Source organism: Chiloscyllium plagiosum, chromosome 1 (genome assembly GCF_004010195.1).
Source record: "Chiloscyllium plagiosum isolate BGI_BamShark_2017 chromosome 1, ASM401019v2, whole genome shotgun sequence".
NCBI lineage: Eukaryota > Metazoa > Chordata > Chondrichthyes > Orectolobiformes > Hemiscylliidae > Chiloscyllium > Chiloscyllium plagiosum.
Window position 1 is genome coordinate 113,681,441 of NC_057710.1, and position 21,700 is coordinate 113,703,140.

At 39.7% G+C, this 21,700-nt stretch overlaps 1 protein-coding gene across 10 annotated transcripts in view; it reads left to right on the forward strand.

Moving 5' to 3' along the window:
• Nucleotides 1-21,700, forward strand: part of LOC122551847 (LIM domain-binding protein 2) — a 289,549-nt gene that overhangs the window by 57,108 nt on the left and 210,741 nt on the right. For all 10 annotated transcript variants that reach the window (XM_043694407.1, XM_043694446.1, XM_043694435.1 and 7 more), the window contains exon 2: nt 7,632-7,734. In XM_043694407.1, coding sequence (XP_043550342.1) covers nt 7,632-7,734 — 103 coding nt within the window. The remainder of the gene's footprint in view (nt 1-7,631; nt 7,735-21,700) is intronic.

Consider the following 21,700-nt stretch of genomic DNA (forward strand, 5'->3'; position numbering starts at 1 on the left):
AACATTTTCGAATGTCTAGTAATCAAGTGTTTCCAGTCCCAAACACAGCAGGATAAGATGGGTTAGTATTTTGATGTTCAGTGACAGATGTGGCTTCACAGTTAGCCAGCTCCACTGTTTGACTAAAAGCAGATTGCACGCAAAATGGAGGTTAGCGTCATGATTTTGAACCATCTATTTTCTGTACTACATCTCCTAATTATACATGGGAAGAAAGTGGTATTGTATAACCTTTTAATATTTTTAAATGAAAAGCAAGAAAAATATTTGTTGCATGCATGATGTATCTTTGTAATTCTGTGGCATTGTAAAGAATAAGCAATGATTGAAATCTGAGAATACTTTGCCCATGGAATTAAATGTACATTGCTGTACGGAGCTAGATTGTAACGTGACTGTCAGAAAATGTTATACAAATTAAATGAATATAGTTCTTGAAGTGGTAAAATTTTATCTGTGGTAACAGGTAACTGTATAATAATTGTTGACTACTGGAATTTTCTATACAGTCAACAGGGTCAACATCTACCTTAGTAAATTATACAAAACAATTCCCATGTTGTTATCATGCTGGTATTTCTCCGATAATCTCCATTTCCATTGTTGTTGGATTATGGAGTGACTGTACTTGTTGACTGTTGCTTACTTAATGCAACACATATCAAAACCCACAAATTCCTTTCATAAATCATTGAGGCTGTCCTACTGTGATCTTTTCTACAAAGTGCCCTGACACATCTATAAATTATTTTGACAAGGGTAATATGTGAAAATCAATATCCGTTTATCAGGTGTCATCAAGTGGATATTCATGCTAGTTGGCCTGATGTAGGACCTCTTCAAGAGCTGTGTAATTGAATACGGCTGATGCCTGCAAAGTGCCGATTGTCAACTGACACTGATAAACATCCTTTCAATAGGTTTGTTGCAACCGTGTTTGATACTAAGACTCAACATAAAATCACAAACTCACCTTGGATTCATTTTCAGCAAGAAGACTGGTTTCTTGCTCAGTAGTTTATGAGGAGCTTTTTGCATTTTCTGTTGTCTTTGTTTCTATTTATTTTGTCTGCATACTGTAAGGTTATATTTTTGAATGGGGATTTGAAGCCCAAGCTGAATTCGAATGGAACAATACATCTAAAGGCAATGTTTAGAATGTTTAAGAAGTCTTTGCCTGTTGCCTTCTACCTGTGTAGTCATTTGAAGCAAAATTCGTTTCCTTCAGTGGTGGGCGTTTTAAGCACTGAATATTTAAACTTACACCATGTACTACATGAAGTCCTGCTCTGTCAAATAAATGATTTAACACGGTAGATGTTAGATTGCTAACTGTACTGCGGGTGTTGATCAATGAGTGTGACAAAAGGTCTGGAGATCTTTCTCAGGGCTGAAAGATTGTGCGGAGTGTGAACACCAGTCAGGTAATCTGCTGTGTGACGTCAGTTTTAGTGTCACTGTAGTTAATTATCTCATTACTGTACTATAAACCAATCAACAGTGCTCAAAGAATGGAATAAATTAATGAAATTAATTTTAAAAACACCTGAAGCAGTTAACTGATTCGGTAGATGTCATGTTGCCCTGACCACTGAAGGAGAAGCAAATTATTGTGACCTAGCATATTTGCGTTATTTGATATCAGTGTGACTATTGTAAGTAATACGATAAAATTAAACTTTTTAATCAATATATTTTAAGTGTATAAAGCTTCCACAAGTATTTCTTTGTGAGGTAGACAAACTATAGCCTTAGTCTTTTCTGCAATTTCTTTGCTGTCCCCAAGGACTCTGGATATGAATAGTTGAGTGATCCATTACTGCTCTGGGTTGGCTGCTGGGAAATGTTTTTTGCCTTGTCCTGTGTGAATTGCTGAGCTTCTTGTCTAATGCAATTGGAATGAGGTTGAAGCTTAAGTGTGTTCCTGATTAGGGGCATGGTCGGGTTTTACAGTGTGTCTTCATAACAGGTTATCCCTATCTATGCTGCATTTGGACTGGAAGTCATTACCTTCATATTCAACATCAAGTTAACACAGCTGAGTCCTGCCAATCATGTTTTATACAACTTTTCTGCTTTTCATTGTGTGAACTGCATTGTGTGTGTCCTGAAATAATTCCACAGAGGCCAGTATCCCCTCACCAAGTCACCCTTTATTTTCATGTGAAAAGTCCATGACACTGATTCAGCCCCTTCAGGTCCAGCTCTCAGAGTGAGTAGAACCTCTGACACTCCTGTTTATATTCTGTCAGCAAGGGCTTCCTGATTAACAGCTCCAGTCAAGGAACGCATATTCTGTGAGGTCTGGCTGACATTGTTACAATTACTATATCCCTCTCCCAATGAGTCGGAGAACATAGGCCGGTTCTTTGTTTTTGTAGCTCCTCTTGTCAGGTTCCTCCAACTCTGCCTCTGATATGGGCAGCATGTAACATACAACAGCTCGCCTCTTGTGCCCGGAGCATCTCGGAAGAAATTCATTCTCCTCTTCAGGTGGTGAAGGCAGCAACACTTGCTGTGTTCATCTCAGATTCCGAGGTAGAGGTTCTCAATCTAACCGAGGTCTTGCGCAAATTTTAAAGGTTAGAATCTCGAACGAATTTTATTAAAGACTGGTTCTACGATCACTGAAACACTAGTGCCGGTATCGACCTGCAGTAGAACCAGCTGATCGTTTAACCGGGTGTTTATTTTGATTGGTTCTGATTTGGATGTTGCTAAGCAATTTAATTGTTCCAAACCAGATGTAGGTGGACTTTCCAGGATGTGCACTCTGCTGGATACCGGCCTATGAGTTCTCTTAATCAATTTAGGTCGAGTGCAATTCTTTTGCTGTCTTGAGACTGCATACCTGTAGTAACTAGCCAGCCTAGATCCTGAAGAAAGTTTTAACTGTTTGGCTGAGGCTTGGCTTTGTTTTGGGGTGTTGCTGGAATCCTTCTGTTCAGGGTATATCCTGAGTGAGCCTATGTTATTGCCTTCACTCATGTGGTGGCCCCTAAGCTTAGTCAGACTGGCAAGAATGTTCACTTCCATCGGAATATCCTGCACTCATGCTCCACTTGCCACATTTTCCAATGATAAAGCCAGTTGTTGTCTCTATTTGAAGTTCACTTGGGCTTTGATCAGTAGGTACTTTTGCATGGTTACATCATTAATCCCATATACCAAACAGTCTCTGAGCATCTCATTAGGTGTTAAACCAAAATCACACGCCTCTGCCAGTTGTCTTAACCCAGTCAAAAATCCCCGTATGGATTCCGCTGGGTCTCGAATTGCCAAGTAAAACTGATAGCATTTCAGAATTAGAGAAGGCTTGGGGTCATAATATTCCTTAACTAAATCTGTCAACTGTTGAAAGGTTTTAGTATCTCAAGCCTTAGGGAAAGTTAGGCTCCTAATAATTGAAAAAACTATGCGTTCACAAGCTGTCAGGAGAGTTACTCGTTGCTTTATCTGCCCTAATGTCATTTGCCCTAGAAAGAATAATGCATTCTTTCCACATAGTGGGTCCAGTCTTCGACAGTTGGATCAAACAAATCAAGCTTTCCAAATAACAGCACAGTGCCAGAAATGCTTACCCCCCACACCCCCCAACTGAAAGATGACAATTGCAAGTGAATTTCTTCAGCAGTGTGCTTTTCTCTTGTCTCCACTGAAATAACTCTTCAGAGGCCGGTATCCCATCACCAAGTCACCCTTTATTAACACTTGGTGAGTCCTTGACACTGGTCCAGCTTCCTCAGAGCCAGCTGTCAGAGTGACACTCTTGTTTATGTCTGTCAACTAGGGCTCCCTTATTGGGCCAGATTAACAGCCCCAGTCAGTGAATTCATATTCTGTGATGCCCACCTGGCTGACCTTGTTACAATCACTGCACGTATCTTGTCTTTGGTCTGCCCACACAAATCTGTTGTTTTTCTGTAAATGTGCTTTATAACTTAGAATCTGTTTTAAATGAACTATGTATCACAAAAAGCTAGTATCTAAATTCAGCAGATAACAAAGAAGACAAATAGACTTCTGGCCTTTATTTCAAAGGGAATAAAGTATAAAAATAGCTGGGCCTCACTGCAACTATACAACGCACTCGACAGACAACAACTGGAATACTATGACTTTCTACTGGCATTAGAGGCAGTCTAAAAGAGGTTCACTGGGCTGATAACGATTTTAGAGAAATTTTCTTAGGAGGTTTACAATTGGTTCAGGATTGGGTGATACTGAATAAGTGAGCAATTACCGTTTAGGAAGAGTAGCAGATAATAACAAGGCAGAGCATAAGTGAGACCTCTAACAGCCTTTGACAACCATTTCATTTGAAAAGATTCTGCCAGGGACCAAATTCAATAAAAGGGTCCAGAAACCTGGTGTACCAGAGATTTGCAGACTGATTAAAGGTTGTGAACATGGAGACCTAAAAGTAGAATGAACTTGAGACTATTGTAGTCAGTGCTTCTGATGAATTTTAACGGATTAATGGCATTAACGGATTCAAGGAAACCTTAATTTTAAGTGAAGCAATTCAGTTTGAGAGTTAATCAGTGGTCCATTAACTAAACTGGGCAGTGCTGAGATATAGGTGACCAGATGGTTCCAGAAGCGCAGGAATTTAAAGAAGAAGCAACAGAATAAAAGATATAATTAAGAGGGAAAGTGTTATATGCTCTAAAACTTTTCCAAAGATGTGACATCAAAGAGACCTACAGGGGGAAACAGTGCCTTACAAACATTGCAGAATGCTCTCCTTGCAGAGTAATTGAGCCTTTTGAAAATCTGTGCAGAAATGTAACCCTATCTTTGCAGGTTCCAAAGGAAAGGTCTTCAGAGTTATAAGTAGTCATGAACTTGTAGAATCTGTGGTAGAAAAGAAAAAAAACTTTAGGTGGAATCAGTGACTCCAAGCATACGTGCAGGACATAGCACTGCCAAGAGACAGATCACCATTTTAAACTATATATTGGAGCATGGGCTGGGTGCTGGCAGGTGGGACTAGATTGGGTTGGGATATCTGGTTGGCATGGATGGGTTGGACGGAAGGGTCTGTTTCCATGCTGTACATCTCCATGACTCTATGACTCTATAAGTGAAATGGTTTTCTCAGGCAATGATTTGGGAAACACCAAAACAAAAAAAAAACGGAAAGGGCTGTGGATGCTCGAAATCAGAAACTTAAACAAAAACAGGAATTGCTGGAAAAATCCATAGGTCTGGTTGCAACTATGGAGAGAAATCAGAGTTAATATTTTGAGTCCAGTGACCCTTCTTCGGAACGCAGTTACATAGTCTTGAAGCAACTGACATCTCACTCCATTGTGAATGTGCTGAAGAATATAATCGGAGGGGTAAGGTAGTTTTAAGTGGTCTACAAGAAGAAGGTTTGACACTCAATGAAATGTGTAATTCTAGAAAGCATCTATTGGTTTCTTCGGGCACCTTGCATAATGGTGGTGCCAACGATGTGGTGGCATAATGGCGGACCCACAATAAACAAGAACTGTTCATGAATTTCTGTTTCCATCCTGATTCTTCAGTGATTCCTTGAAACCAAAGGAGGTGCCAGAGCCAACAAAGCATTGTTGAAGGAGAGCAACAACTTTATAATTCCGCTCCTAATTTACATGTTCACTCTATTGCAGTGTGGGTTCGCACCATCAATTACTTCCAGGGCTAGTAGTCCCAAATTAACAAAGAGTTCAAGAATGAGAGCGGTTGTATCCAAACAGCAGGCTTGAGACTATGAGTAGAGATACCATTCCAGGAAGCTAGTCAGGTTGACGGAAGGAGAAAAAGTGAAGGTGAGAGACCAAGGGAGAGAAGGAGTCATTGTCCAGAGAGATGATAATCAACAAAGATCTTATTTATTACATACTTCAGAAGGTACTATGGGTGGTAAGAGGAGAATGTTATCTATATTCATCAAAGATAACAATCAGTCAGATATTTGGGAGAACCAGGTAATAAGCCAAAAACAAACAAAGGACCGGATGTTACACATTTCAGTGAAAACTGTCCAAGTCAAGAAAAGGAATTCACAGAGAATCTATTCACCTTCCTCATCTAACAAGAACATAATGAAGGAGGCCTCCTGACTGATTGATTGATCTTGTGACGTCAGAGACCTGGGGAAGATGGGTAATATGTTAAAAGCAAAAATGGATGAAAACTTGGGTGGAGATGAAGTATTGGGTTTTGTAAGGTTAATGCAAGGGAGTGTGTAACCAGCAACTTGCATGATGACAAGGTAAGAGAACGCATGACTTAAAGACAAGATGAGAGGAGAATGATCAGCATTGTTTGACCTAATAATAAAGAGCTGTATCTAATTCAGTAGTTTATAATGAACCAGTTGCCGTTTGAACATACCAGTGTGATGAAGCAATGCAGACATACATACAAGCTAGACTGGTGTATGGCCTGGAAAAGGTGTTTGGAGTTTGGAGAGAAGTTCAAAGTAAATAGCTGCTTTGTGCCCTGTGGATATATTGCATTTGTTGTGATGAATATTTGATTTCAATGATGTGGATATCATTCATTGGAACCATTTTATTCCTGAGCATGTTGAACATTTAGTGTTTGGTGGCTGCACCAATCAATGCGAATCTTTCCGAATTCTTGAAATGTAAAATGTCACAGTGTGAGCTATGGAGGATTGATTATTGCTTTACTTCCTTTTTTTCCTTCAGACCTTTTCTTCACTATTTAGCAGCATGCTTGAGAAGATATGCCTGAGCCTCTTTCAGCTTTATTTGTTTGTTAGGAAAATTGTCCCTTAAAACAAATGTACCGAATGGATTTTAATTCTGTCACCAATTAGAGGCAATGGCACTGCTCTCAGATTGTGTTTTGTTTTAGTTTATCATTATTATTTCTGAAGCTTTGCCCACAGCTTAGTGAACACTGTTTCCTTCTTTCTGAATTGGAGATGCCGGTGTTGGACTGGGGTGTACAAAGTTAAAAATCACACAACACCAGGTTATAGTCCAACAGGGTTAATTGGAAGCACTAGCTTTCGGAGCGCCGCTCCTTCAACCACCCGATGGAGTGTCACTCCGAATGCTAGTGCTTCCAGTTATAGCTGTTGGACTATAACCTGGTGTTGTGTGGTTTTTAACTTCATTCTGAAGCTATTGTTGTGTGTTTTTGAACTGTGAATACACCATCATTCTAAACTGGAAAAATGTGTCTTCCAAATTGTAGTTCCCCACGTACTGAGCCCCTGATCTTACCGGTATCATTGCTTTTGTGATTTCAGCCTCTTTTTGAAAAATAGTGGGTGATTTTGCAGATCTAAAGAGCAGAAGCATTGGTACATATGTTCATCTTCAACACATGAGTGGTATTCCAGTGAATCAGATTGCCTGACCATCATAGTACTTGATTGACATTAAATCTGTTGTTGAAATGAAAATAGGGTAGGTTCTATTAGTATAACCACTTCACCAGGTTACCACCCATACAGTCACAACATATATTTTAATTATGTTATCTCTGGGAAGTCTTGCAGTGCTTTAGTTTACAAAAAGATTACTCTTCTGATCGCGGATGTTGTGTATACAGTTTTATTTTGTAGCTAAATCAGCTGGATTCTCAGTACTGATTGTTCCCTTTCGGAATTTCTTTGTCTTCAGGATAGTGACAACCTGTGGTGGGATGCCTTTGCTACAGAGTTTTTTGAAGATGATGCAACATTAACACTTTCGTTCTGCTTGGAAGATGGACCAAAGAGATACAGTAAGAGGCTATTTTATCTGACTTAGACTAACCAGTGTAAATGTTTGTAATTTTTCTCGACTTAGGAAATTTGAGGGAAAAGAAACTCATTCCATTGTCACTCAATTCATCATCACGATGTTGGTTCTTTTTGGTCCTTTTCAAGTTTGTGTTGCGTTTTGTGGTCTTTACACTGGATTTATAATTTCACTGTGATGTAGATGAGGAGGTCATCTGCAATTATGAACTTGCGTTTGTCAATGAGGAAATTTCTGGCTATGTAATTTGCTTTTCAAAATAATTGAATTAAAACTGCGGTGGCTTTTTTCCATAGCAAAATTCTGAAATGTCTGTGGCAATCAATGCTTTTTGCAACTAATTAACTTAAAGTTGTTTCAAAGTTGGAGCATCTTGTTTGAGTTTTTTTAAAGAAAACGGGTGGCAGTCATCAAAATAGATCATTCTAATCTTGTTGAAATGCAAATATTATTTCAATCAACTTAACCAGTTTGTGGCTTCAAATGCCAAATAAATGAACTAATGGATGACAAGGAACTTCAGTTCCATTGTATTGAAACATACTAGTAGTGCCACAGCATGTGGGAAGAAATTGTGCAAACCTGCTCTTACATTAAACAATGGACATCTGTAAAATTTAGAGATATACTGATTCATATGAGCATGCACGTTATGAGCAGAAGTGGTCTATTTGGCCCCTGTAATCTGCTCTGTCATTTAATGATATCATGGCTGATCTGGTTATGACCTCAAATCTACACTCCCACCTACCCCCATCAATCTTTGACTCTATTTTAGTCAGGAACCAATCTACCTCTGCCTTAAACAACCCTGGGAAAGAGAGATTCAAAGATTCACAATCCTCTGAGAGAATCATTTTCCTTTATCTCTGTCTTGCATAAACAAACATGCACATTTGGAGCACGAGTCGGCCATTTGACCTGTCTGTGGTAACTAATTCCATTTTGCCAGTGCCTGTACCAGGGGTGAGTATGCCTCCCACAAACCAGTGATATCAGTCTAAAACATTCATTGAAAGATATTGCTGGAAGCAACTGAAGAGGAATGCCAAGGTTTCTGGAATTGTTCTGGTTTGAATGATTGTACACACAGACTCGTGTGCCTCTCAACTTTTCTGCATTATTGAACTTGTAAGTAAATCTGATCAGTTAGTTTGACTCTGTACATGGTGTTTAAAATGTTGCTTTTAACAATTACCTGTCTCCCAATTACTTAGAAAAGTAGAAATGTATGCAACATTTATGCTTTAAAGGTGAAAATCAAACTGAATTTGTAATTCTGTAAATCGAGTCTGACATTAATAACAGAACATCAGAGTCACAAACACTGAAGATAAGAACCGAAGATGTAATTTTTGTTCTTTTGTACTCATCGATCAGGGTAAACGTTAGACATTTAATGGATGTACAATTTTAATTGTGTCATTTTCAGTTTAAACACAGTTATTTGTTTATTTTATTGAAAAGCAAATAGTCATCTTCAGAAGTTCAGGTGTGGTATATTTGATGAATAAATTGGAGGGAAAGAAAAAGCAAACCAGTGAATGATTTTTTTTTGCTTGATGCCCGGTTATCTAATTATTTTTTTAAATGGATTAGTCTCTTATCAGGGTCACTAGTTTAGAAACTGAGCAAGTGAAGTACCATTTTCCATGTGGTAATATTCAATTTGTTTATGTGTCGTGGAACTTATTCCATTACACCATCCATTTGCAAGAAGAATCATGAAAAATAGTATATGTTTTGAATTTTTATTGGATTCTGCTGGTGTTTTCCACATCTGTAACTTTGTCCATTTTTCTGTGACAGCAATAGGATTGACCTTACCCTTGAGACTGTTCTCAAAAAAAATGAACAACTCCATCTCCATTCAAATTCTTTTCTATAAATTTGCAAAGATTTTAAATCTCACCACTTCTTAAGTGGAGTGACTGTTTATTGCTGAAAAGGTATTTTTAATTAACCTGTTCAGATTTGCTACTAAACACCACCTCTGGTGCAGGAGAGACTTGAACACAGCTAGCTCAGAGACATGGACACTACCTCAGTGCCACAAGATCGTTACATTTAGTACTTGAGGGCTTAAGTCCTAGATTTGTCCCAACACCAGGCTCCACTCTCCAGTCATTGATTTAGATATTTATTGAATATGCTGTTGCAATGAAGAATTGCAAGTTGTTTTTGGAAACAATAATTTCACTTGGAAACAAATTTGTTTAAAATATTATAAAAAAAGATATTCTGAATATTTCTTTAACATTGCATTCGTACTTGGTGCTGAAGCCCAAATCACTGCTGAGTTAATTTTGTATTGGATTTATCTCCACGAAGTAACTTCATTCACATTTCAAGAACATGATGGGATGTATCCTATGCAGTCCCTGCCACGATGAACAAGGACACGGTTTAGCACTGTGTCTCACAGCACCAGGGACCCAGGTTCTATTCCAGTCTCGGGTGACTGTCTGTGGAGTTTGCACATTCTCCCCGTGTCTGCGTGGGTTTCCTCCGGGTGCTCCGGTTTCCTCCCACAGTCCAAAGGTGTACAGGTCGGGTGAATTGGCCATGCTGAATTGCGTGTAGTGTTAGGTGTATTAGTCAGAGGGAAAAGGGTCTGGGTGGGTTACTCTTCTGAGGGTCGATGTGGACTTGTTGGGCCGAAGCACCTGTTTCCACACTGTAGGGAATTTAATCTAATAGTTTGATTTTAATGTTTTGGACGATTTTCGCTTATATGTGGGCAAGAATGTTTTCTTGTATTTTCTAAGATATCATTAAAATATCAGGTTGATTAAAAATATCCTTGAACTGTTTAAACATTTCTTGGACGTTAAATGTAACCCCTTGACTAATGTGGCCTCTCTGCACTATCAGTTGGTTACGATATCTGCGAGAAATATAAACATGTTTGTGAGCCCCTAAAAAGATCAGAGTGTAGTCTAGGCCTGAAAAGATAATTCATCTTTTCTCTGTTTCAATGCCGATGGACCTGTGAAGTATTTCTGTCATTACTGGACTATTTTTCCTTTTTATTAAAGAATAGGTCATACATAGATATGACCTATTTGTTGACAGATGTCTGTCAAATGCAATGACATTACTTCCCCTTGAATCAGAATGTTTGATTTAGCCTCCTCTTGGTAGAGAATGGCTGGCAGAACAAAATACTAAGACATCAAATTCTCTTCATCAACCCGCTGGATTGCATTTTTGTTCATGCTTTTTATTGTTATTGTGCTCTTTACAATGATTAAGTTTTATCGGGTATGAACATTGGCTGTTAAGAATCAAAAACGTTTATTCTACATCACATGAGTTTTATTCTGTTCTTCCAAACCATAGGAAAGATGATTATGACAGGTGCAAAGATTATAGAACAAGAGTTACAGGCAGTAGGGACTGACTTATATGTTTTCTCGAAGGAAATCTTTTCCCAGTGACTAGAAGGAATGGTCTATTTTTCTAAAGCTAACAGCTGTTTTACTGTTGAGGAAAGCATCGTGGGACACCAGTATTGACAATATCCAATTCATCTCTTTAAGAGCTACAGATAATTCTGCAGGCTACTAAAATTGCACCTTGTAGCAGTGATAAGAACAGGAGATAGGGTGCGATTAGGTCTATTCTTGTTGTCAGGCATCAGATTTGTTCGTTGTCTTATCAGTCAGCAAAGCATAGAACCTGGAGGGCAAAAGGCAATTAACATCTGGTCAAATCAGTTGGTGCATCATTCCTTGTGAACTGTTCCAGATAACAGGTTATGTCATAGAACAAAATTATTGTGTTGTCAGTGTAATGCAAACCTGTAATAGTAAATCTCTAGCCTATCTTTTCAGTAGCTCTGAATGTTTTATTGGCTATTTAGGCTCCCATTTTGTCACAGCATGATTATATTAAGCACTGGGTTTTTAGAATAATTTCTGAATGTACAATACACAGATTAACCGGAATTCTAATTTACGCACAATGAGAAAATTCTTTAGATAGAGTAATTTGGATGAAAGCAATAGACTTCTAGTGATAAAACTTCAGAAAAGCTCTGTACAGTGTACTATATATATACATATACATATAAAAAATATACTAGAACAATATGAAAATTAACTGAATAAGAAGATGTATCACAAACCCTGACTGATGTAATCTGAGTGATGAATGCTTGTTTTATACAAGTTGAATTTTTCTTTATTCATTCATGGGATGAGGGCATCACTGCCCATCCCTAATTGCCCAGAGGGCAATTAAGAGTCAACCCCATTGCTGTGGGTCTGGAGTCACATATAAGCCAGAAAAGGTTGGCAGTTTCTTTCCGTAAAGGACATTAGTGGACCAAATGGGCTTTTCCTGACAATCGACAATGGATTCATGGGCATTATTAAACTGTCAATTCCAAATTTTCATCGAATTCAAATTCTACCATCTGCTGTGATGGAATTTGAACCCGGGTCCCCAGAACATTACCTGGGTCTTTGGATTAACAGTCCATTGATAATACCATTCAGCCATCACTTCCGCTGTGATATACATGTTTGTGCATGCCATGTATACACATACGTATTACATTGTATTCAAGTGTTAGGATGTATGAGTGTGCAAGTGTTGCAGTGCTGAGCTGGAAGTTTAGAACTAGGGTGAGGTGGGGGAAAGGGAAATGAGGGCCTCACCACCAGACGCCTGGAGGAAGAATGCCTCATCTTCCGCCTTGGAACACTTCAACCCCAGGGCATCAATGTGGACTTCAACAGTTTCCTCATTTCCCCTTCCCCCACCTCACCCTAGTTCTAAACTAGGGTGGCACGGTGGCACAGTGGTTAGCACTGCTGACTCACAGCGCCTGAGACCCGGGTTCAATTCCCGCCTCAGGCGACTGACTGTGTGGAGTTTGCACGTTCTCCCCGTATCTGCGTGGGTTTCCTCCGGGTGCTCCGGTTTCCTCTCACAGTCCAAAGATGTGCAGGTCAGGTGAATTGGCCATGCTAAATTGCCCGTAGTGTTAGGCAAGGGGTAAATGTAGGGGTATGGGTGGGTTGCGCTTCGGCGGGTCGGTGTGGACTTGTTGGGCCGAAGGGCCTGTTTCCACGCTGTAATGTAATCTAAACCCTAGTTCTAAACTTCCAGCTCAGCACTGTCCCCATGACATGTCTGGACTTGTCCTACCTGCCGATCTCCTTTTCCACCTATCCACTCCACCCTCTCCTCCCTGACCTATCACCTTCATCCCCTCCCCCACTCACCCATTGAACTCTATGCTACTTTCTCCCCACCCCCACCCTTCTCTAGCTTATCTCTCCACGCTCCAGGCTCACTGCTTTTATTCCTGATGAAGGGCTTTTGCCCGAAATGTCGATTTCGAAGCTCCTTGGATGCTGCCTGAACTGCTGTGCTCTTCCAGCACCACTGATCCAGAACCTGTTAAGATTTAGTTGCAATATAATGGAATTTAAACAAATTCCAGTTTATGGAGATTGCCACTTGGTTAGTTTTAGATTAGAGTGCAATTCCTGATGAAGGGCTTTTGCCCGAAACGTCGATTTCGCTACTCGTCGGATGCTGCCTGAACTGCTGTGCTCTTCCAGCACCACTGATCCAGAATCTGGTTTCCAGCATCTGCAGTTATTGTTTTTACCTCGTTGATTTTAAATCTTAACAGGACAACCACCAAACAAACTCTTGACAAATGGAAATATTACTTATTTTGCTACACACAAAACACGATGTTTAAAACTTGCTTGAAAAAGTCTTGAAATTCTGTAATATACAAAGTTTACATGTCTTCTCACACTGTAACATTGTTTCACCTCAGCCTTCAGTAAAAGTAAGATTATTCATTTATGATGTTCTTTATAATAGATTTCAGAACGTCTGATCATCTGGTTCATTGTATACTAAAGGCTGCTGGAATTGAGAGGAAAGGTGACAGGGCTCCATGGAGCATGAGTTTGCCATCTTTTCTCTCCCTGCCATTTCAGCAGGGCTGCTATCCAGTCATCGCAGATGACTTCCATCCATGTCAAGATGGTATTGTCTGTGGAGCAGGCACCAGAGGCTCAATAGCCTATGTCTGCACCACCATCTCATGGTTCGAAGCCAGGCCTTCTAGATCCAGCGATACATAAAGCTATGTTCCACAGCCATTTTCAGCCTTTCAGTCCCCCACTGGCATTCACTTGCCTTCCACTAGCCACACTGTAGTCACTTGGCAACATTGTGCAGGAGCACAGGAGACACATGAAAGACAGACACTCAGGGAATGCACAAATGTGGTTGGTTAGCACTTGTAAACAGTGTGACAGTGATTTATTTATAAACTTGGTTTGGAATGTCCAAACGGAATGTTTTACTTTTGCATTATGGCCAATTGAACACTGGTGGTCAGTGACAGATAAGGTGTCAGGTGGTGCTGAATGGGATATTGAGGTTGCACATACTGATATCACACTTTGGCAAATGATTCATGGGCAGCGTGGTCAGAAAGGACTGTCTACATCACCTCCTCTCCTCTTCAAGTTCCAGGTTCTCAGCTGCTTGCCATCAAGCTAGTGGCAAGGGTTATCATCTCAGATTAGCAAAGTTGTTCACAACTTTGCTGAGGTTTTATCTGAGGCCGGATTCATCCTGCCTCAAAGCTGTCCTCCAGTCACGGGGAGTGGGGGGGGGGAAGAGGACACCATGTTGACTCAGTCAAAGGAAAGATTTCTCATTTAAAGATCTACTGTGTGGATTAGGATTGGTTTAAGTGAAAGTGGAATTTTTGAGGCTGCAGCAGCCACATATCTGCAAAAGGGACATAGGAAGATTAGTACCCAGCCTGTCATCTGGAGGCCCTGTGCTGAGATGTGAGCGACTGCAGTGGGATGATCTCTCCCAAGAACGTGAGCAAGGGACATCCTTTCCAAGTTATTAGGTGTACATGCAAGTGGCTGAGCTGGTCGGCAGCATGAGTGTGGTCCCATCTGGAGGCTGGTTGAAGTGGATTCAGGACCTCATGAGGTCTGGAACGTGAGTGTGGTAATATTTTCCAGTGTCTATCCCAACATTCTGATTTTCCCAGTTTTCTATTGTACAGCACTACTCAGGTCAGGTCAACATACCTGCAGTTTCAGAACAGGTATCTGTCAGCCCTGTTCAACAGCAGTCACCCAGACACTACTTCATGCTACTTTCTCTTGCAATGATGCCTCACAATCACCCTCTCCAAGCTCTCTCCTCACAAGTTGTCACTAATACTCTCTTGGCAACCACTGGAAATGCGTGTGTACCAGGCCCATTGGGTGATATGTTAAACCAGAGCAGGATGGAAAGGAAGGTCATTCACTGTGAAGGGGTTAGCTCTCTTTCTTTCACCACAGATGCTCCAGTACCTGCAGAGTTTTTCCAACATTTTCTGATTTTATTTCAGATTTTCAGCATTGGCGCTACTTTGCTCTTGCATCTCTGGAAAGTTGTTGTTCCAGGATGCTGCAGATGGAAGCAGTGATCTGCATGAAAATCCGAATATCAAGGCATGTCAAGAGGGTGACCCTCTGGATGTTGACTGTGTGAAGGCACCTGCTTCCTTCCAGCCAGACCCCTCTGCCTATTCCATTTGTGGAGTAGCCCGTGACTGAGCAGGAGACTTTTGATGTAGATGTGAGTGGTCCTGCTTTTATTGCTATTGCTGCTCTTCTTGGTCCTTGGAAGAGGCGCACATTAGAGATGCTCATGCTGCTTTGTATGCTGTGGTGAAGGCTGACACCAGGGAAGTGCAGCTAGAGGTGAATGGTATGAAGTTGACATTGACAATCCTGAAAAGTGAGCAGAGCAGCCTTTCACCTGATCAGGCTGCAGCCCTTCACTTTCATTGCTCGAAGGGTTCCCAGTGGTCAGTCTCACTAACTCTCCCACTTTACACCCTCTTAGTGTTCCAGGTAGCTGCTGCCAGCTCGGATATTAGGTCTACTATTTGCTTGCTGTTAAAGCCAAATCTTTCCTAAAAATGCAGCTTATTGAACTATTTAAATATCTTATTCCATGGCTGCACGAAGGGCCCTCCACTTTTCTGCAAATCCAATTGATGGAAAGCTGGAAGTGAGGGGAGGGAGGGGGAGATGGGATGATGTTGTGCCATTGACCCACCATCACTTTGAAACAATCTAATTCCCCACACACTTTAATGCAGGTTTCCTTATACTGGAAGATTTTCATCATAACAGCAAGAAACGTCCAGATTTATTTCAGGCAGTGTAACAATAAGAAAGATACAATTGACTTTGAAGCAGTCTGAGCGTTACCATTCCTGATTACTAACCAGTGATTTTTGCTGGCAAGTGTGTACTTTTGTACAGCTATGACCAGCTTGGGTTCCATGTGAAGAGCTCTATTCTGAAATTGTATTACAGCACAGGTTGATGGCCCATTCAGGGCAGGACTGGCGTCAGTGTGGATTTTAAAAATACAGGTACTGCAGTATCTGTGTTGCCGTACAGAATTCAGTTCTGTCTCTTTAAACCACTTTATTCTTGAATGCTGCTGTTGCATCGTAAAACCCGGAGCAGTGATGTTATATTAATAACAAGTGCATTAACATACTTTGCAGCACCATTTTGAGTGGTGTACAGCGCAGCGTTTTATAAAGTGCTGTGAAATATGTCAATGCATCCTTCATTAACTGTCCATCATTTGTGGCTCAGGCTCCACCTCTGTAAAGTTATTGTGTTGTGAATCAAAAAGGATTGTGCTATTTTTACATTTTTTTTATAACACTGGATGTTCTTTCAGCTGTGAGATGACTTTAAGTTTGAGAATCTGATGCACTGAAGCTTGTGCACTTTATAAAGGCAGATAAACGATGGAGGAGCTGACACGACTAGACATCCACTGTTAAAAGAGTGGACAGAATTGAGCTGTGACAAGAAATACTAGCACAAATAATGTAAATGAAAATTTTAATTAAATAAGGTACTGTAATGTTACACTTAGCTACATTGTATGTAGATATATAAAATAAGCAGCAATAAAATTGTAGTTCCTGCAGAGGGCAATCCCATTATTTGTAGCCCAATCTATCCTAGACATTTCTAAATTAGGATTATTTTATTAAAAATTGGGACTGTTAAGAATGAGAAGTGGCGTGAAAATGGAGACAAATCTCCACATAGAGAATGATTTTTTTTCTTACAGCAGTTGAAGTTATGAATGTGAGTTTGAATACCACGTCTATATTTTAGCAAGGAAAACGGTACAGGGGAAACTTGTCCTCACTCGAGACATAGGCAGAAACAGACAGGTGACCTGGAGTGGACAGTTCTCTGTCCCTCAGAAGGAAAGCTGGTGGTCAGTGGACAGACCCAGAAGAAGCCTGCCCTGCAGCAATAACATGTAGGTTATTGGTGCAGCATGGAACATCAGCCCCTCAGCCGGAGGAAGTGCCCCCCCCACCCCTCCCATTGCAGCAGCTTGCAAATCTGATTGGTTGGCAGCTCCAATAGTCCTGGCAGTGCCACAGCATGGACATAGGTGCTGCTGGGACTCTTGTCAGTCCCAGGAAGAAGGCTCAATGGATCCTGGGAGCCAGGACAGTAGGAAGCATTGTATGGGGGAGGGTTTGCTGACCTTCAGGAAGGTGGGTCAAGACAGCTGACAGATGTCATTCTTAACAGTCCAAATTTTTAATAAAGTTTTCCTAATTTAAAAATGTCTAGGATAGATTGGGCTAGAAATAATGGGGTTGCCCTCTGCAGGAACTACATTTTTATTGCTGATTATTTAATATATCTACATACAATGCAGGGAGGAAGGAGTTGGGTTACTATCTTCTGGAGGTACTCACTATGTCCTCTGAAGATCATGTCCCCTTTCCTTCCTATATGTCTAAAGACTTTTTTAAAAAAGCAGGATGCTCACTCCTGCCTGGTTTCCCATGCTAATAATAAAGCAGAATGGACAAGTTAATACTGGACTGAGTTCAGTGCATGCCCACTCTCTGCATTACAAAGGTGAGCTCAGGAATGGTTGGCTGTGATGTGGTGTACTGAGCACTCACCCTGGTTTTACATGACTGCCATTCCCTGCTGTAAAAAGGCATGGCGGTAACATGTAAATTCTGGCCCATTTGGTGAACAGAAGAGAACAGTCAAGGGATGCCATTGTTGGTGGAAGGAAAATTAAAAGATCAGACAGTGCAAAACCTAATGCTGGTTTATTAAAGGACAATACCTGACAGCCACTTGGCTGCTAACTAACCTTTGCTGTAACGTGCAACCTATGGCCAGTGATGAAAAAGAGAAAATGTTACTTAGAAAATATTTTTAAAAGAATATCTCTTCTGCTAATCTCAGTAGTTTTCTCATACACTGTATATCGGTATTATTTTTCGTAAAATTCTAGGTATGGGGCTTGTTAGAACTATGTCACTTGCCCTACTAATTTCTCATCAGCCTTAAACTATTACTCATTAACTTTGTGAATTTCACTCCACTCTCTTTCTCCTCATTTTCATTCTAGCAGTTTGTATCCAGTACACATTTAGTATCTTTTAAACACTGCTGCTGGAACCGTTTGACGATTTGCCTGATGTATTCCCTTGCACAGAGATTCTTTTGAACAAAATAGACTTAATATGGATTCTAATATTTGCTGGGTTCAAAGAGCTCAAGCAGTCGATGTCTCTTATGCCAAACTATTTCCAGAATTGATATGAGAAAGAGAGTTGACTGGCAGCCTTGAGCAGGCTCTCTGAATTGAGCACATCAGCTGCAGCAATGACAGCCCAGTGATGGGAGATGCAGTGAAGCTCTTCCACTTGGCAGTTGATTGGCGGCTTCTGACTTGGGAGCTGAGATGGTCAAATACTTCCTTCCCTGCCCCCATTTCCCAAAATAATCTGTGTCGGAGATGGAAAAAAATCCTTTATCGGTTATTTCTTATTGAGCATGCTGACATTAAGTTTGGGTCAGCATTGTTAAAAAAAGTCTCAAATTATATTGTTTCTTCACATTTTACAATGTTAATCCAAAAGCAATAGTTAAAACATTGAACGCGTCTTTAAATATTGATTGTCTTTAGCTATAAATATATAAAACCTGAATGAAATTAATTATTCAATTCTGTTTCGCTCTGAAAGTTGTGTCAGCTTTAACATTCCTATCTGTGCAGTACATCCACAATTGTTCTTTACAATTACAAAAGCTGCATATGCAGAAGCGAAATTGGAAGGGCTTGGGATGACTGTTAAGATGCAATGTATTTTCATTTAAAATAATAATATGGTTATATTTTATTTGATGCAGCAGAATAGCAAAGCAGACCTTCAAAGGGTCAGCTCAAATAAAAATGATCCATTTCCGTGCTTGATTCAAATTCTGAGCACAGTCTGTTTCTGAGCCTCTGTGTGAAATAGCGATGTAATACATTGTTGAAAGAATGTTTACCCCATCTCTTTGCTTTTAGATATATCTTGTTCAGTAATTACTGGAAACCTGAATCTGTGTGTAAAATGCACTTCATTAAAATTGGAGCTCGGTGCTACCTTCACTAAGTTGTTGATTATAAATGTCAGTGTTTTAATAGATTTTCATGCAACCCATAATTCTTGTGCTTTTTCTCCCCTGTTGCGTGCCTGCAACTGATAGTAAAGAAATCTATATCTCACATTAGCATGGTATATTCTAATAAAGTGCAAGAACATTGAATTCCCTTTTATTAAATCTCAATGATCCAATGTTCCAAACATCAACTAGTTGCATTGCATAGATGGGAGTGATTTAACAGGCAAGATAGTAGGTATGCATCATTAATGGATCTTCACCTTGTTTTCTCACTTCAATGAAATAAACTTTACCTCGTTTTTAGTAAACCTGCTTCAACATAATTATAAAATAATTCTATAAATTGTCATGACCCAGTTTGATTTTGCTTCATTAAAATCGCTACAGTTTTCTCTGCTGTTTAAAACAGATTTGTAGAATACAATGTCAAGTCAATCACATCAAATTATAAACTGGAATTAGTCCTTAAATTTCAAATAACATAGCAAACACCACGGCACTGGTTTGCATGATCATCCAGGGTTTCATCTTTGAGTCAATTTGACCTGCCCTAGAAATAACATTCAGGTGAGAAAAGATATTTGATCTATCTAGTCTACACATCCAATTATCCCTTATTTCCTCTACATTGCTTTAAAAATGAATAAGTGTAAATTATTTTAGATGCCAAATGCAGGTCTATTTTCCCAAATTCTGTTGCACGTTTTAAAAAAGAAATGGATTTTACATGAAGTGAGCAAGATACACTCACAGAGAATATTAATGTATAATAAAGAATGATGCATAATTAAGAGAAAAATGATCTTAATTAAGTCTGAAGTAGCAGCTGAGAGAATTTCAGAATAATAAAATCATAGCCTCTGGGCTATTAGCAGATTTTTTTACCTTCCAAAGCTGTTTGGTACCAGTGAATCACTACGAGTAACACTCACAACAAAGCTAAGTTTGCTGAGGACTTAGTCATTCACCATTTACTCGTTCTTTTCAAATGCAGGAAGATATCATCCTTTGTTTACGTATTTCTGGTCCACACAATTTTCTTTCTACACTGTAGAGTCTTGGTCATCGTACCAGGATCTAATTCATAGCAGTTTCCCTGACACACAAATTCGCTCATTCCTTTTCACAAGATCACCTCTTGGCTACCAGTTTAAAACAAGCAGAAGTGAGGGTCCTCCTCAATAAAGACTGACACCAGCTAATTGCCCCTTTTCCCAGTTGAGAAACAAGGAATAAAGATCTCTTAAAGAGTCATCCATGATGTCTCTTACAGAATATGGAATTACTCACTCACCAGGAGTCACCCATTCCAAGAAGGAGTTGTTGCCATTCCACCCATCATGACCTATCTGACAGAATAATAGGAAAATCAAAGCAATATTGAAAACTTGAATGAAATCCTGTAATTCTGCTTCCAACATCATGCTCAATTTATTATTAAAATAAAAAAGAACTGCCAACAATTTTATTAACAGTGAACTGTAAAACATTGACTTCAAGCTCACAATAAGGATATTAGTTCTTTAGCTTTTTTACTTTCAGTCCAAGTCTTCTCATTCACATTCAGTTTATTCCTTCAATGCTTACCTATAAACCTTGGAAAGCATAATTTTGCTCATCACATGTTGTATAAGGAACAATTTAGGAACAAAATTAGGCCATTTAGCCCTTCAGACATCTTGCAGTAAAACCATGAATAATCCATGATTTAACTCCATAGAACCGCCTTTGCTCATATCCCATGTACCTTCCAAAAATCTTGTTGGATTAAGCCACGTTTCAGAGTTAGGTTCTTTCTTGTGCCTCATTGTGATCATGGCTTAATTTTTGTGCAGCTTTTCTGAGTTCAGAATTCATAGCATAGTTGCTGAAATTTTACTGGGATCTCCTCTCAAACTTTTACTGGGATCTCCTGCCATTTTTCAAGGCTTTTGCTTATTTCTTGTTAATCACATGTCAGAAAATTGAGAAACTCACTGTTGAAATCCAGGATTGGGTCATTCACAATTTTTCTAAGTTCTTCCGAGTTTGGAATTTATTTTTCTTCATGAGAAGGACAGTGGGATGATGATGAGGCACAAATGAATCAGTCAACCCATTTTAAATATTTTGTTTGCTGAAATAATTCTGCATACCATTCCTTATTCATGAAAACCTATTATCATAAACTCTACTGAGTAATTTTGAAGATATGCTGCAAATATGACTGTACCTTAAAAATGAATTCAGTAATGACAGAGGCAGTCACTGATAGCTCTGAATTGAAGATTTTTTAAAATTGGATCCTTACAATGTGAAAACAGGCATTTGGCCCAACAAGTCCACAATGACCCTCCAAAGAGTATCCCACCCAGACCCATTCCTCTACACCATTAGTCTACATTTCCCTTGACTAATGCACCTAACCTACACATCCCTGAACAC